The 14,019-nt window shown below is 38.4% G+C and overlaps 1 protein-coding gene across 9 annotated transcripts in view; it reads right to left on the minus strand.

Annotated features, from left to right (window-relative positions):
* The window catches only part of LRCH3 (leucine rich repeats and calponin homology domain containing 3), a 128,650-nt gene that overhangs the window by 1,192 nt on the left and 113,439 nt on the right, over positions 1-14,019 (minus strand). For 6 of the 9 annotated variants that reach the window (XM_037033729.1, XM_037033726.1, XM_037033727.1 and 3 more), the window contains 6 exons: positions 12,134-12,182; positions 11,384-11,491; positions 9,808-9,926; positions 7,334-7,471; positions 6,353-6,430; positions 48-2,863 (listed from right to left, as the gene is read on the minus strand). In XM_037033729.1, the coding sequence (XP_036889624.1) occupies positions 2,663-2,863; positions 6,353-6,430; positions 7,334-7,471; positions 9,808-9,926; positions 11,384-11,491; positions 12,134-12,182 (693 nt within the window). In that variant the 3' untranslated portion in view covers positions 48-2,662. Of the gene's footprint in view, positions 1-47; positions 2,864-6,352; positions 6,431-7,333; positions 7,472-9,807; positions 9,927-11,383; positions 11,492-12,133; positions 12,183-14,019 lie in introns of those variants that run through there. The other 3 variants (XM_037033731.1, XM_037033728.1, XM_037033733.1) reach the window with 2 other exon arrangements.

The raw sequence follows: 14,019 nt of genomic DNA on the forward strand, positions 1-14,019 counted from the left end.
TCAGTACCTGGGAAACTGACCTCTGTTCATATGAACTACACAGAGTCTGACAGTATCACTTTATTAACATAACCGAAAGTACATACAGACGATTTTGAAAAGTGGAAAATGGATGGGTTAGATACACTTACATATACAACAGAGGATAAACAGAATACTATGGAGCGAAAGCAACATTCTTCATTCCTGATAAATACAAGCAATGCAGATCAGTATGGTGAAAATAGGAAAAGTTACACATTATTCCAGATAGATGGCTCCAGCCTGCAAAGATATAACATGGTAGGAGAAAGCACTTTGGAAGCCACATGCCCTAGGAATGCAAGCCTGTTTCATGCCATCCCCACACTGCACGGGGCAGGGAGGCCCTGCTCTGTGACCGAAAGCAGGGCTCTCCCACTCAGAGCCCCCGCACTGGGCAGGGATCGTGGGAAGAAACTGAAGTGTACCCTTAAGGTTTATTTGAGAAACTTTCCCCTACCTTGGGTAATGCATGGAAGGACTGCATTTGAATTAGCTGAATTAGTTGAAAGTCTAAATTATAAAATTAAAAAAAAAAAAGAAACTGTATTTGAAAAAATAAAGTATTTCATATCCTGCTGGTATTTAATGAAATAAATTATACTGGAGAATTATGTGAGCTTAGTCAGGAATAACTTAATTACCATGTATTTTAAAACCATTTACATGTTTGCTTAAGGAAGTGAAATACTTCTATCTTGTTTCTCTGATTAATTTGTTTGGTCAATCCTTCTTGTAAGAGAAAAAGGCATATGTTAAGAATAACACCTACCACTGGTTTTTCTATTAACACTAAACATTCAGAAAGAAGAGATTGCTCTCACAAAGGACACAGGAATTCTGGTTTCATTTAAAAAAACTTGTACATATTAAATAAGATAACTGGATTTTTCTCAGCTTTTCATTGGCACTTACTATATTAGCAGGAAGACTTACAAAATAAGTTGCGATAAAAAAAATATACCAAGTATTTTATTCTGAGCAGTTATTGGTCCTTAAGCTTATTTCTTTTAAAAATATTTATCTGATAAAACAAGGTAACTGCTGTCTTTTGCTCTTATAAAACTATCAACTTTGTATAAATACTTTGAGTGTGACTGCGAGTAAGGGTTAACTACATGTACATGGACGGTCAGGGTGCTCTGTTCCTGGCAGAGACCTAGTTCTCGGCGGTGGCCCTGCGGCCTGTGTGGCCTGTGACCGAGACATGTCCTCAGAGGCCATGCTCTCCAGATGTAGGGTTACCTTCAGCTGCTTAGAGGGAACCTGTGTATTTTGAAAAGAATGCACAGTTACTCCCGCAAAACCACACACAAGACGATGTATTTTTTATCAGGTGTTTTTTTAAAGGGAAACGAGTCTACAAAACTGAATGATCCCTGACTCAGAAACATGTTAAAAACATGATCCCCTCCCCAACCCTGAAAGGCATTATTACTGTATAAAACTAAAGTTTTCAACACAGTGTTCAATATTTTAGCTTAGCAGTAAACACTTTTTTTAATGTGGTAACTGTTTCATTTAATTTGGAAGAAAATGGAAGCAATCAGGCTGGCTCCTGCAACAGCATGTTATATCCCTTTCATACTTGTGTTCGGTTGGCCAACTTTGATACAGAGTTCAGGGCCCTGAATGTTCAGAAACACTATTCACGAGAACTAGAATGTGCAATTATAAAGTAGTTTCAAGCATCAAGGCTAGCAGCTAATATATTAACCAGCAGTGTGAAGTGACAATTTTCACTGCCTTGGGCACAGAACACAGACCGCTGCCTAACACTTTCCTTACTACTGTTGCCATAATCTCCTCAACAGCCTATGAAATACAAGTTCACCTATTAAGATGGTTCAAATGTACTGGCAATGACATACATTACGATTTTAAATTCTCAATAGGATTCTAGAAGTGAAGTTTAGTTAAAGAAAAACACACAGTAAATCTGGACAGGTGCCCACCCCTGCAAAGGCAGCTCCAGCCCATTTGCTTGTCGTGTACTGAAATGTGCACGTCAGGCTCGGAATAGCCATTGAGATAGAGAACCTATATGACCTTGGGACCAAATTAAAATTTTAAAAATTAAATGACTAGTGCCTTCCAGATGCCCAGAAAGCCAAAAGGGAGATTTCCAGGCACAGTTCAATGCAGGGATTTAGGTGACCAAATGCCCTGCAAACCAGAAAGGGTACGATTCTTTTCCTTATGAGCAGCTGTTGAAAATGTTCAGCGACTTACAATTTCAACGCTTAAGGGGTGTTCAGGCATGGAAAAATGGCCAGATGGGAATTTTATTATGTAATGTGAAAATAAAGTTCTTAGTCATATTCTAAGAACAGGCTCAGGATGGTATTAATAGGAATGCTTCAGCACTTCATGGAAACACCACCAGAGGCCGGGAGAATAGGTGAATCACCAGGAGAAAAAATGCTGGTCTTTTACTCTTTGTTAGTGCTCATAAATGCTCACTAACTAATGTGATGGGCTGCTCACCTGGACATATGAGGAAAATATTAATCTACTTTATTAGTTTGTTCTCTGATGGCCAGGAAAAAAGCACCTATGTAGATATTTCTGAACAAAGAAACAAACCTCCTTTACCAAGCCCAGGAATGAGGTAGAAAACCATGGGAATGCAATCTTTCTGCTAGAGGGGGAAGATGCCGTAATAAAGCATACAGAGAGTCAGCATTAAAGTACAATAAAATGCCACAAAACCCAAAAGCTGGAGAGACAGAGAGACAAAACTGGATTCTTCGGAATGTGCCCCAAGAGAAAGTAGTGTTTCAACAGTTCTCTTAACGCTGAGGTTTAGCTGAAGGATGTCAGAAGGGGAACAAAGACTGTCCTGTCCAAAGTGTGAGCAGGAAAGGAAAACAGAAAAACAAAGTCAGTGGATCAGAAATACAGATTTGAATATAGAATTCAATAGATCATCTCAATCATACTCAAAAAAACATATAACATTTTTTACTATGATGAATTAAAATGCTGAAAAAATTACAAAGAACTCTCCGTGTACAAAACAGCTGAATAAAACTGGCTGGTTGGTGACCAGTGTGAACACTTGGGACACAGCGAACAGCATTGGATGCCGGCTGAGGATCTTGTGAAGCCCGAGAACAGTGAGGTCTGCAGGAGCGGACCTCTTTCTCAATTCTTGCTCCTTTTTTTCAGAAAGCAAGGAAAAAACCTGGGTGCAGGCTGAGAGGGAGGTTTTCAAAGCCAGATAAATTGAAATGGCTCAAAAAGGAGGAAAGCCTAATGATCAGAGAAATTTCCTAGCTGGAAGTAAGGTGTACTAGATGGCTTGGCATCCCTCCAGGAATCACGGCAGACCCATCTGAACCACGTCCAGTGCATTAACACGTCCAGATGAACCTACAGCCACCAGGGGCTCTACAGATAATCACCCAAACCCTCCGGGTCACAGCTTATTAAATAAATAAATAAATAAATAAATAAATAAATAAATAAATACATTATTGGACTTGACAATGGGAAAATATTCAGCACATAACAAATTATTTTAGGACATAAGATACTGATCTCACCTAGAAATTTTTATCCCCCACTATAGTTTTTTTAAATGTAACATTTAATAAAAGCATCATAATAAAGAGAATAGCCATATGTCCAACCTCATCAAAGGTTTTTAAGTCAACTTTTTTAATATTTCATTCATAGTTACCTTGTAAACACTCTAGAAGTCACACTGAGAAAGGAAATTGTTTGCCTTTATACACAGAATCTGGTATTTACAATATTAAATTTTACATCCACCATTTGATTTTCTTTACAAGTCAGACAGAAAGAGTGGTTGGTGATTTGGGGGTAATTTAGAATACTCAGAAGCAGGGGAGAACAAAGGGAGAAAAGGCATAGATTTTCCCTTTCTTCCCGTAGCAGAGGGACCTGAGAATGCTAGTTTGAACCTATGAGTTTGTGTATTTGTTCATTTTCCCTCACTCTGCTTTGACTAATTTTTGTAGAAGTAGCAGCCTAACAGGAACCCCTTGACAAGAGGCGGCAGTGGTGGTGGTGGGAGAGACGAGGGTGGAAGGCAGGAGAGGAAGAGGCGGCCTGTGTGGCGCGTCCATTTCCCCTTTCTAGTGGGGAGTGGGGGGAAGGAGGAAGGATGTGTCAAGAACCCCCATCTACCCACACGGTCTTTTTTTTTTTTTTTCTCCTGCCTTCAAATAGCACAAGTCAGATAGGAACAGGGGCAAGCTTGGCCCATAATACATACTGTTAACCACTGCTTGGCAAATACATTCTGAAAGAGTTCCAGTGTATGGACTTTAAATCTGGGACAGAAGATGGTTCTGTAAAGCCTAGAGTACAGGCACCAAGACAAGAAACACTGGTAAACAGTACTTTAAACCAGTTTCACAAAGGTTAATTCTGCTCCCACGTCTTGCTGTTTGGGGCTACGTTTAGCACTCTTCCCTCTACAGATGCAGTGACTCTTTTCATTCACTCATATCTTTTTTCTAGTTGCCATTACCAGCGTAACGTGATGACCAGGTAGGAGTGAGCATCTTCAGTAGGTAGAAGGGGACAACGGCATGTTAATATAATACGTACACACAAATATTAGAACTTGCTTGTTAATATGGAGAAAATGCATGCTATTTGTTTAGACAATTTATTAATGCTCTTTTACTGGCTATATGTTTAAAAATTGTTCTAAAAGAGATGAAAAAAAGAGCCTTTCTAAAGAGAGGCTTTCTAAAAAGAGCCTTTAGAAAACTATATGATATAAAAATGAGAAAAAAATTTGAATTTGTTCATAGGAACAATAAAGGTCCTTGCTAACTACTACTGAATGTAAACTTCAATGCTTTTTATAATTCAGTTAAAAAACACAAAAGTGAAAAGTAAGTAGTAGAATCATGATCTATTTAATAAAAGGAGAAAAAAATCCCCGAGAATTTACACTGTCTAATGAAGATGTTCTGTGGACTGGGCTCTTTCTTTCTTGCAGCATGTGAGAGCGCTGAAGGAGAAACTACTCACTGGTCTTACGGGGCTCTGACCTCCTCACTCACGGTCAGTTACGAGACAGCAGTGGTGAACGGGATAAAGAGAGCGGCGACACCGCTGTGACAGCTATTAGGACAGGGCTTCGCTTCAGGGGAAACAGTGCAGTAGTTGTTGGGTGCAGGGTCAGAACTACGTTTCTGACAGCTAATTAAGAAGGTAGAAGAATCATGTTCTTCTTGAAGGTTGGACAAAATATGATGACAGGAACTGTAATGGTTGTGATTAATGAAAAAAGTATCAAATGTCAGCAAATTATTTATTTCTCTAAAGTTGATTTCATTAAATATAGTATTTCTTAAGAATACCAAAAGTACCATGCTTGGTTGGTTTAACAGAATTGTTTTTTAAAAAGGCTAAATGAATAGAAAGTGTATCAAGTTCATGTCCCTTAATCACATCTACAAAGTGTAATGTTTTGTACTACTAAAGGGCAGTAAAGCTGTAACGGAAGGAGCTGGAGGAAATAGATCCCAACAGCAGGACAAGTGCCTAGAAATGGCCTCTTGGGTGGTAAGTTCCAAAGTATTAGAGCTTGGTGGGAATACTGGGGATATCTGAGCACGTTCAGCTATTTAGTTAACAGAATCGTCCCAGTGTTTGCAAGTTTGGACAAAACACTATCTTCATGTCAGTGTTAACAGTAGAGGAACCTGGGTGAAGTGCAGACAATAATTCTCTGTGATATATATTTTTTAATATTTTATTTATTTATTTTTAGAGACAGGAGAAAGGAGGTAGAAAGAGAGGGAGAGAAACATCTATCAGTTGCCTCTCACATGCCCGCAACCCGGGCATGTGCCCTGACCCAGGATAGAACTGGTGACCCTCTGGTTTGTGGGATGATGTACCAGTCAGGGCCTCTGTTATATTCTTGCAAAAATTTCTCTAAGTGTAAAATTATTTCAAAGTAAACAGGTAAAAAAAAGTATTAAAGCAAGTGTTAAAAATTCTGAAACCAACTGAAGCATTCTCAATCTGAGATGCACTTATTTTGAAGCACAGACTCTACTATATATAAAGATATATTCTTACAAGTCAAATAGTATGTAGGGGTATTTCAGAAAACATCAGAATATCTATTTTGATTACTTAGCATGAATTATTACAATGTATTTAAATTTATATGTGTATGGTTTCTTTGCTTGGTCCTTGCAAATAATTATGAAAACTGCTCAAAAGTACATTGATTGAATCTAATAACACAAAATCATGTTGCATTTCTGAAATATTTTAGGAAAATAACACCCAAGTCCATTTAGGCAGTTTATATAAAACATGATAAATTTATTACCTGAGGTACACCAATTTTTCTGCAAGCTTCTAGGAAATTCTCCACATTTCGCCTGCATTTTGCCATTGTTAATTTAGGCTACAAAGCAAGAAAAACGTGGTGTTACTAGCAAAGTCTTAAAAATTTTGCTAACTTTAAAAATATTCTTGCCAATTGCTTTATAAAGTCAAAGTTCTAGATCACACAGTTGGCAAACTCAAGCTTTTTCTATTTTTTAAAAAATGATTTTAGAGAGAGAGAAAGGGAACAAGAGGAGGCGGAGAGAGAGAAACATCCATTTGTTGTCCTACTCATTCATGCTTTCACTGGTTGCTCCTTACACGTGCCCTGACCAGAGAGCGAACCTGCAACCCTGGTGTGTTAGGATGACACTCCAGCCAACCAAGCTATCTGGCCAGGGTAGCAAATTTTCTCTTAAAATATCAGATAATAAGTATTTAAATCTTGGGGGGGGGGCATATGATCTGTTGCAACTACTCCATTCTGCTAAGAACCTGAAAGCAACAGAGATGATATATAAACAAATAAACGGGACCGTGTTCCAATAAAACTTTATTTACAAATATAGGTGTTGGCCTTAGGCTTACCTCTCTAACTACATCTCCTGCCATTTGCACCCACACATTGTGTATGATCTGTTCTGAACAACTTTAAAATTCCTTGAATATGCCATGATCTTTTCTTTCAAATTTAGCAATACTATGTCAGAATTCCTACAATTTCACCTTTTCTGGGAAGGCTTTTCTGAACTCTTCAGGCAGAATTAAGTGGCCCATTTCTTGTATTCCTATAGCAACCTCTTATACACCCACCTTGTTACATTTACCACACTGCTATTGGTCATTATTTATGGGCCCTTTTTTCTCTAGTAGAAGTGAAGGGAAGGCAGGGACTGCACTACTCGTATCTGTATCTCTAGCATTCTGCACAATGCCTGCCGTCATACGTAATAAGCCACCATTTGTAATGTTACACACTTACTACAGCTGGTGAGGGAACGTGAATACTCGGGACAGATCGAGGCCGCACGTGATTGGCCAAATGGCAAAGAACAACACCATCAGTCAGAGCCGCTCCAAGATCACAAGGCAGAGATACTTTCAGCCGGTACTCAATATGCTAAAAGAACAGAACATGTAATATATTGCATTAGAAATCAAGATAAAATGCAAATACCAAGTTGATAGTCCCTGTTTTAGCCTTTTATCTAAGTCAACAGGTTAAGGAGAACAATTACACGTGTGGCAATCAGGTCATAGTGGTGCAAAATACAATGAGGAATCCATTTACAATTTTCTGTTAAAAAAAAAAACTAGACTGTCTTTCAACTCCAAAATAAAAAAACACTATATATGATGTATAATATGTATATGAGCACATACATATAAATTACTGGTACTCTTATAAGAATTCTATACATGAGACAAAATACTTATCAAATGAGTAGGACCAAGGATTAAGCTTTATAGAATAACCCATCTCATTTTCCTAGTAAAGAGCTGAAAGGAATTTCCTTAACAGCAAAATTTCTTTTATATTCATCACACAAAGGGCACTTCTTAATTCTATTAGAAATTATAAGACATGTAAACAAGTGATTGCAAGATTATGGACTATAGCAATATCAATGAAAAACTAATGCAGGACTTCCGCCAAGATGGAGGCATAGGTGGAAACACTGTGCCTTCTCCCACAACCAAGTTTGAATACAACAAAGGTTTGGAGAAACAAAGACACAACCAAAGGACAGAAAATTGAATTATACGGAAGTCCGACTACATCTAACCGTTCAACGGGGACGGTAAGAGGGGCGGAGCCAGCAGCGAGCAGGGTCGGGCAGGACAGGGCCCCCGAACCAGGCGCGCAGGCAGACGGGAACCAGCTGGAGTGCGGGGCAGACCGCGGGCGCATATTCGCGCACAGTGAGACAGACCACGCAGGCCCCAGGGGGCGAGGGCTGACGGCGGTGGTACACTTGCGTGCAGTGGGACTAAACACGTGGGCCCGGTGATGGCGGCAACTGCGGCACCGGTGAGGGCCGGGGCGGCAGGTGGCACACAGGACGCCATAGTCCCTCTTTGACCCCGCCCCCACATACAACGTCACAACCCAGCGACTTAGTTGCTCTGTTCTACTGAACCCTTTAGGGCTCTGATCCTGCTATGGAACAGGCACGAACAACCCGAAAGATGGCGCAAGAAGAACTCAAAGTCCCAGAGCCAATAACTCTAAGTGACCGAGAAATTGCCAGCCTCTCAGAAGCACAATTCAGGACACTATTTATCAGGATGCTCACAGAACTGGTAGATTATAGTCACAAATTAGAGGAACAAAGTCACAAATTAGAGGAACATATGAAGGCTAAACTAATTGAAATGAAGGGAGACGCACAGGAAACCAATAGTGATGGAAAGGAAACGGGGACACAAATCAATGGAATGGACCAGAAGGAAGAACAAAACATCCCACCAGAAAGGAATGAAGAAATGAGAATTCAAAACAATGAGGAGAGGCTTAGGAACCTCCAGGACATTTTTAAACGTTCCAACATCCGAATTATAGGGGTACCAGAAGGGGGAAAGAAACAGCCACGAGTGGAAAACTTATTTGAACAAATAATAAAGGAGAACTTCCCCAGTCTGGCAAAGGAAATAGACTTCCAGGAAATCCAGGAAGCTCAGAGAGTGCCAAAGAAGTTGGACCCAAGAAGGAACACACCAAGGCACATCATAATTACATTAGCCAAGACCAAAATGAAGGAGAGAATCCTAGAAGCATCAAGGGATAAGGGGACAGTCACCTACAAAGGAGTACCCATCAGACTGTCAGCGGATTTCTCAAAAGACACCTTACAGGCAAGAAGGGGCTGGAAAGAAGTATTCCAAGTCATGAAATCCAAAGACCTACAGCCAAGATTGCTTTATCCAGCAAAACTTTCATTTAGAATGGAAGGACAGATAAAGTGCTTCTCAGATAAGGTCAAGTTCAAGGAGTTCATCATCACCAAGCCCTTATTATATGAAATGCTAAAGGGACTTATATAAGAAAAAGATAAAAAATATGAACAGTGAAAGGACAGCAAACACACAGTTATTAACAACCACACCTAAAACAAAGGCAAACCAAGAGGACAGCTAGATCAGGAGTGGAACCATAGAAATGAAGAACACATGGAGGGTTAGAAACAGGGGGGTGGGAGGGGGAGAAGGGGGGAGAAGGCACAGAAAATAGCATAGATGGTAGGTAGAAAATAGGGGGGAGGGCGAGAATAGTGGGGGAAATATAGAATCCAAAGAACGTGAGACACGTGGTTATAAACTAAGGGGGGGAGAATGGTGGGGGAGGGAGGGTGCGGGTGGAGGGGATTGAAGGGGGGGGAATAGAACAACTAATGGTATAATCAATAAAATATATTTTTAAAAAAAGAAAAACTAATGTGAAGGTAATATACACACTTTCCGTAGCTGATCTATCGATTCCAGTTCTTCTTCTCTCTGCCTTGAATTCTGTCTCGTTATGGGATCTGTAGAATCTGTAGTAGGTGCAGAAGACGAAAGAAGGGGTGAAGCATGACCTAAGGAACATTAACATGTAGGTGATTTGCCAGTGTCAGAAAAATACTCTGATCCACCTGATCACACTTTCCTTGCAAGTACAGCACTTTCTACTTCAGGATTCATGCTGTTTAAAAGGTTTTAATTATGCTAATTTTCAAATATACAAAATCAAAGTGAAAACAGTATAAAAAGAAACCCTAACAAATGTCCATTATGCATTTGGCTCAACCACTTTTGTTTTATTACATCCACTGATAATGTTTTTATTGAAAAATAACATTCACATAGAAAATCACACATAAATCCTAAGGGAGAAGCACAATAAATTGTCTTCTCAAAGTGAACACAACCAGGTCAATAAATGCAACGTTACCAACATCTAGAAGCTCCTCTCAAGCTCCCTACCCATCAGTACCTAAAGGTAACTTGTGTACTTCCTGACTTCGAACACCAGGTCAGTTTTGTCCATTTTTAAACCTTTTTTTTTTTTTTAAGATTTTATTTATTTATCTTTAGAGGGGAAGAGAAGGAGAGAAGTATCAACGTATGGTTCCCTCTCGTGAGTCCCCTGCTGGGAACTGACCTGCAACCCAGGCATGTGCCCTGACTGGGAATCGAACCGCGATCGTGTGGTTTGCAGGCCTGCGCTCAATCCACTGAGCTATGCCAGCCAGGGCTTAAACTTTTTATAAATGCAACTGTATTTATGTATGCATGCTTTTGTGTCTGCTTCTTTTGATCAACATTATGTTTATAAGATTTGTCCATGTTATATATATTAATTTGCTCATTTTCATATGGTATCCAATGCATAAATATACCACAATTTTTTATACATTCTATCATCGATAGATGTTCAGTTTGGGGCTATTATGAATAATGTTGTTATGAATATTTTGTATGTATCTTTTAGTATACATGTGTACATATTTCAGAAAGCAAAATTGCTAGTCATAGCATATACAAATGTTTAACATTAGTAGGTAATGTAAAAAGTTTTCCATACTAATTTACAATCCCATCAGCAGTAGGTCTCTGGTTTGATTTTTACATCTCACTGCAAGTGCATTTAATATAGTTACATTAAAAGTAGTTTTAGATGTAAAATCTATGTTTTTAATTTCAGACAACTTCTTTTGGGGTGGGGCAGAAATTTGTCATACTAAGTAAAAAAAAAATCGGGCCAAGTAGATGTAAAAAAAATTACTGATTCATTTATTTAAGAACACAGAAAACAGATTTTATTAACAGAAAAATCTGAAATGGAGCTCATTATAGAGAGGACGAACATTCTCTAAAGGCTGGAAAGAATTTTATTTGTTAAAACACTATAACCTGCTTTTAGATGATACAAAGAAACTTTCTAATTAAAACAAATTCAAAGAAGTCTCCCAAGTTGACGTCAGTGAGAGTGCAGATAAGTGCAGAGTTTAAAGCTTTGCCAAAGTGACAGCTCTGAGTCACAAGCTCCCACCTTTATTTGTTTCCGCTCTGACAGCTGATCGGAAAAGGAAGCTCTCAGGGCGCTGGGGTTGGTTTCTCTGCATAGCAGCAGGAAAAGGATATGCAGGGAAATGATGAACTAAATTGACAAAGAAAGAAAATTAGATAAACAGAAATAGAAAATCATTAAATATGTAACAGACACATTGCACCCAAGTTCAATAAATGGAAAATAAAAAATAAAATCAAACACGGCAATGATATAAAAAGATAATTTTGTTAATACAAAATGGGGTACAGAAAGCAACCCTGTCAGCAGGAAGGCTGCCTGTGTGTATTTTTAACTGTCATGTTATTTTTGGTGTATCAGGAAAGGCAGAATGAGTGTTACCGCACTGAACGTGGTCTCCTGCAGACAGACCTACAGCCCCACTAGCTCACCGGCATTTGCTCATGTCAGACTGCTGAATGGTTGAACAACTGGCTGAATTAAAAAGTTGACAATGTGCAGAAAGTTCCCAATTTTGCATCTGATTTCTCATCTCAGGAAAGGAAGCCACAGGTATGATAGGTGATTTGTCAGCTAAGTGGGTACTTGAAATATTGGGAGGGAAATAACTTTGTAAATATCTGATTGTCTAGTCACTATGTAGTACACCTGAAACTAATACAAAATAATACTGAATGTAAATTGTAATTGAAAAAAAAAGTACTTTATCAGGAAAATTCTGGTAAAGAATTATAATCATGATGTGGTGAATTGCACCTTTGTGTCCATTACCTGTTTCTGTTGTAGGTGAACTTGATACAGCACTAGGTCTGTCATCATTCTGTGGAGAAATAGAAAACTAGTTGTTATTCGAGAAGAGCTACTCTCTGTATTAATGAAAACTTTGGGATTATAAAAAAAATCCATGCAACTCTCCTTCAAAATTAAGTCTAGAAATGATGATTTGGCCTAATGTATGAATTCTGTTTGTTCAAAGGCCAAATTTTTAACTTAGTTCTATAGAACACAAGGTCTCTGTATTGCAGCCCCTAAAGACAATCCTATTATGTAATAGCCTTTCCTGTGCTTGTAAAAAAAGATCACCGTAAGGCAGAAAACTTTACTGGGAAATAAATGTACAGGAAAGAATAAAATTTTATTTTACGGTATTTTTTCTGGTATAATTTCTAAAGTATTCCCCCACCCTCCTCTAGAGAATAAAATTTAATGTGTTAAGGAGTGATGAAGGTTTCTTCGTTTCACTTGGGAAATAAGGTGTTATAGATAGCTGTATTCCCAGACTAGTACTTGAGTCCAAGATGTTTTAAATTCACTGAACAAAGGAAGAAGAGCTAGGTAAACTGGTATAAAGTTTACCTTAAAAAACCAAAATGTAGTTAAGTTAATTTAAAAAGAAGTGCCAGTTGGTTGGGTTACAGATGTTGCAGACTTGGCAGGGGAACAGAGTCAAGAAAAGCTGGAATAACAATTTTTCAGGTCTTACATCTAATTATACTCAATTTAAATATAACTTCATAATAACTACAACGCATTCTTGAACTAACAAAATGACTTTAAAATATACACACATATCTGCTCCCATGTTTTTTCTCTTTTCTGGTTTCAATATTTACAGAAATCTTTTATATCTAATTGGAGATCAGTCTGATGAAATTACTGACAGGGAATTTTAACCACTAAAATGAATGAATGAATGAAAGAAGCCATACAGTTAAGTAAATTCTTGGACTGATCTGAAAGACAGTTTTGTGGTAACTATTCCTTGGTTTGATAATCTGAGGTTGAGAATTATGACTTAAAGAGCAAGCTGCATTTTTTAGTGAAGCAATGTATTGCTTCTTCATTAGTTAAAAAACACATTCATCAAGTCTATAGACAGCAATACACTAAATTTAGAATGCTGTGATGAAATGGAAATTTAAATAAATTTAAAAAACAACAGAACTAGTGAAAGTAATGAAGGCAATGAAGCAAACCTGGATGCCTTTAAAACAAATATTTTATTTATTTTTAGAGAGAGGGGAAGGGAAGGAGAAAGTGGGAGAGAAACATCAGCATGTGGTTGCCTCATATGTATCCCCTACTGGGGACTTGGCCTGCAACCCAGGTATGTGCCCTGATTGGGAATCGAACCGGCAACCCTTTGCTTCACAGGCCCGTGCTCAATCCACTGAGCTACACCAGCCAGGGCCAAACCTGGATGTCTTTATAAGGAAAAGACTATCCTTCTGTTCTAAGAATATGAGACAGGAAGGAGAACGCTAGTCAGCTAAACAAGGATGTGTTCCAGGACCAATGGCACAAACAGAAAAAAAGTGAAGATTATTCCAATATAGAATAAGAATATTTTTAAAATATTAAAAATATTTATTATTAGTAGGAGTTAGGCTAAGGAATTAAGGGAAAACATTAATAAGCAACTCTCAGATGAGAGAAGAGTTGAAAATAATTCCACTGAATAGTAGAAAATGTTCTCTACTTACAAAACATGGGAGTAATGAAAACCAAAACTAGATGTCCCAATAAATGGCAGCAAAGGTAAATACAGCTTGCCTTCTACAACCACATCAAAATTACACCTAAAATATAGAGCCATCACTCAACAGTCAGAAATTGAGTGGAATGGAAGTCTGCCAACTACAGAATTAAAGACCATG

The sequence above is a fragment of the Sturnira hondurensis genome, unplaced genomic scaffold, assembly GCF_014824575.4.
Source record: "Sturnira hondurensis isolate 20B ecotype Veracruz unplaced genomic scaffold, ASM1482457v3 Scaffold0021765, whole genome shotgun sequence".
Lineage (NCBI taxonomy): Eukaryota > Metazoa > Chordata > Mammalia > Chiroptera > Phyllostomidae > Sturnira > Sturnira hondurensis.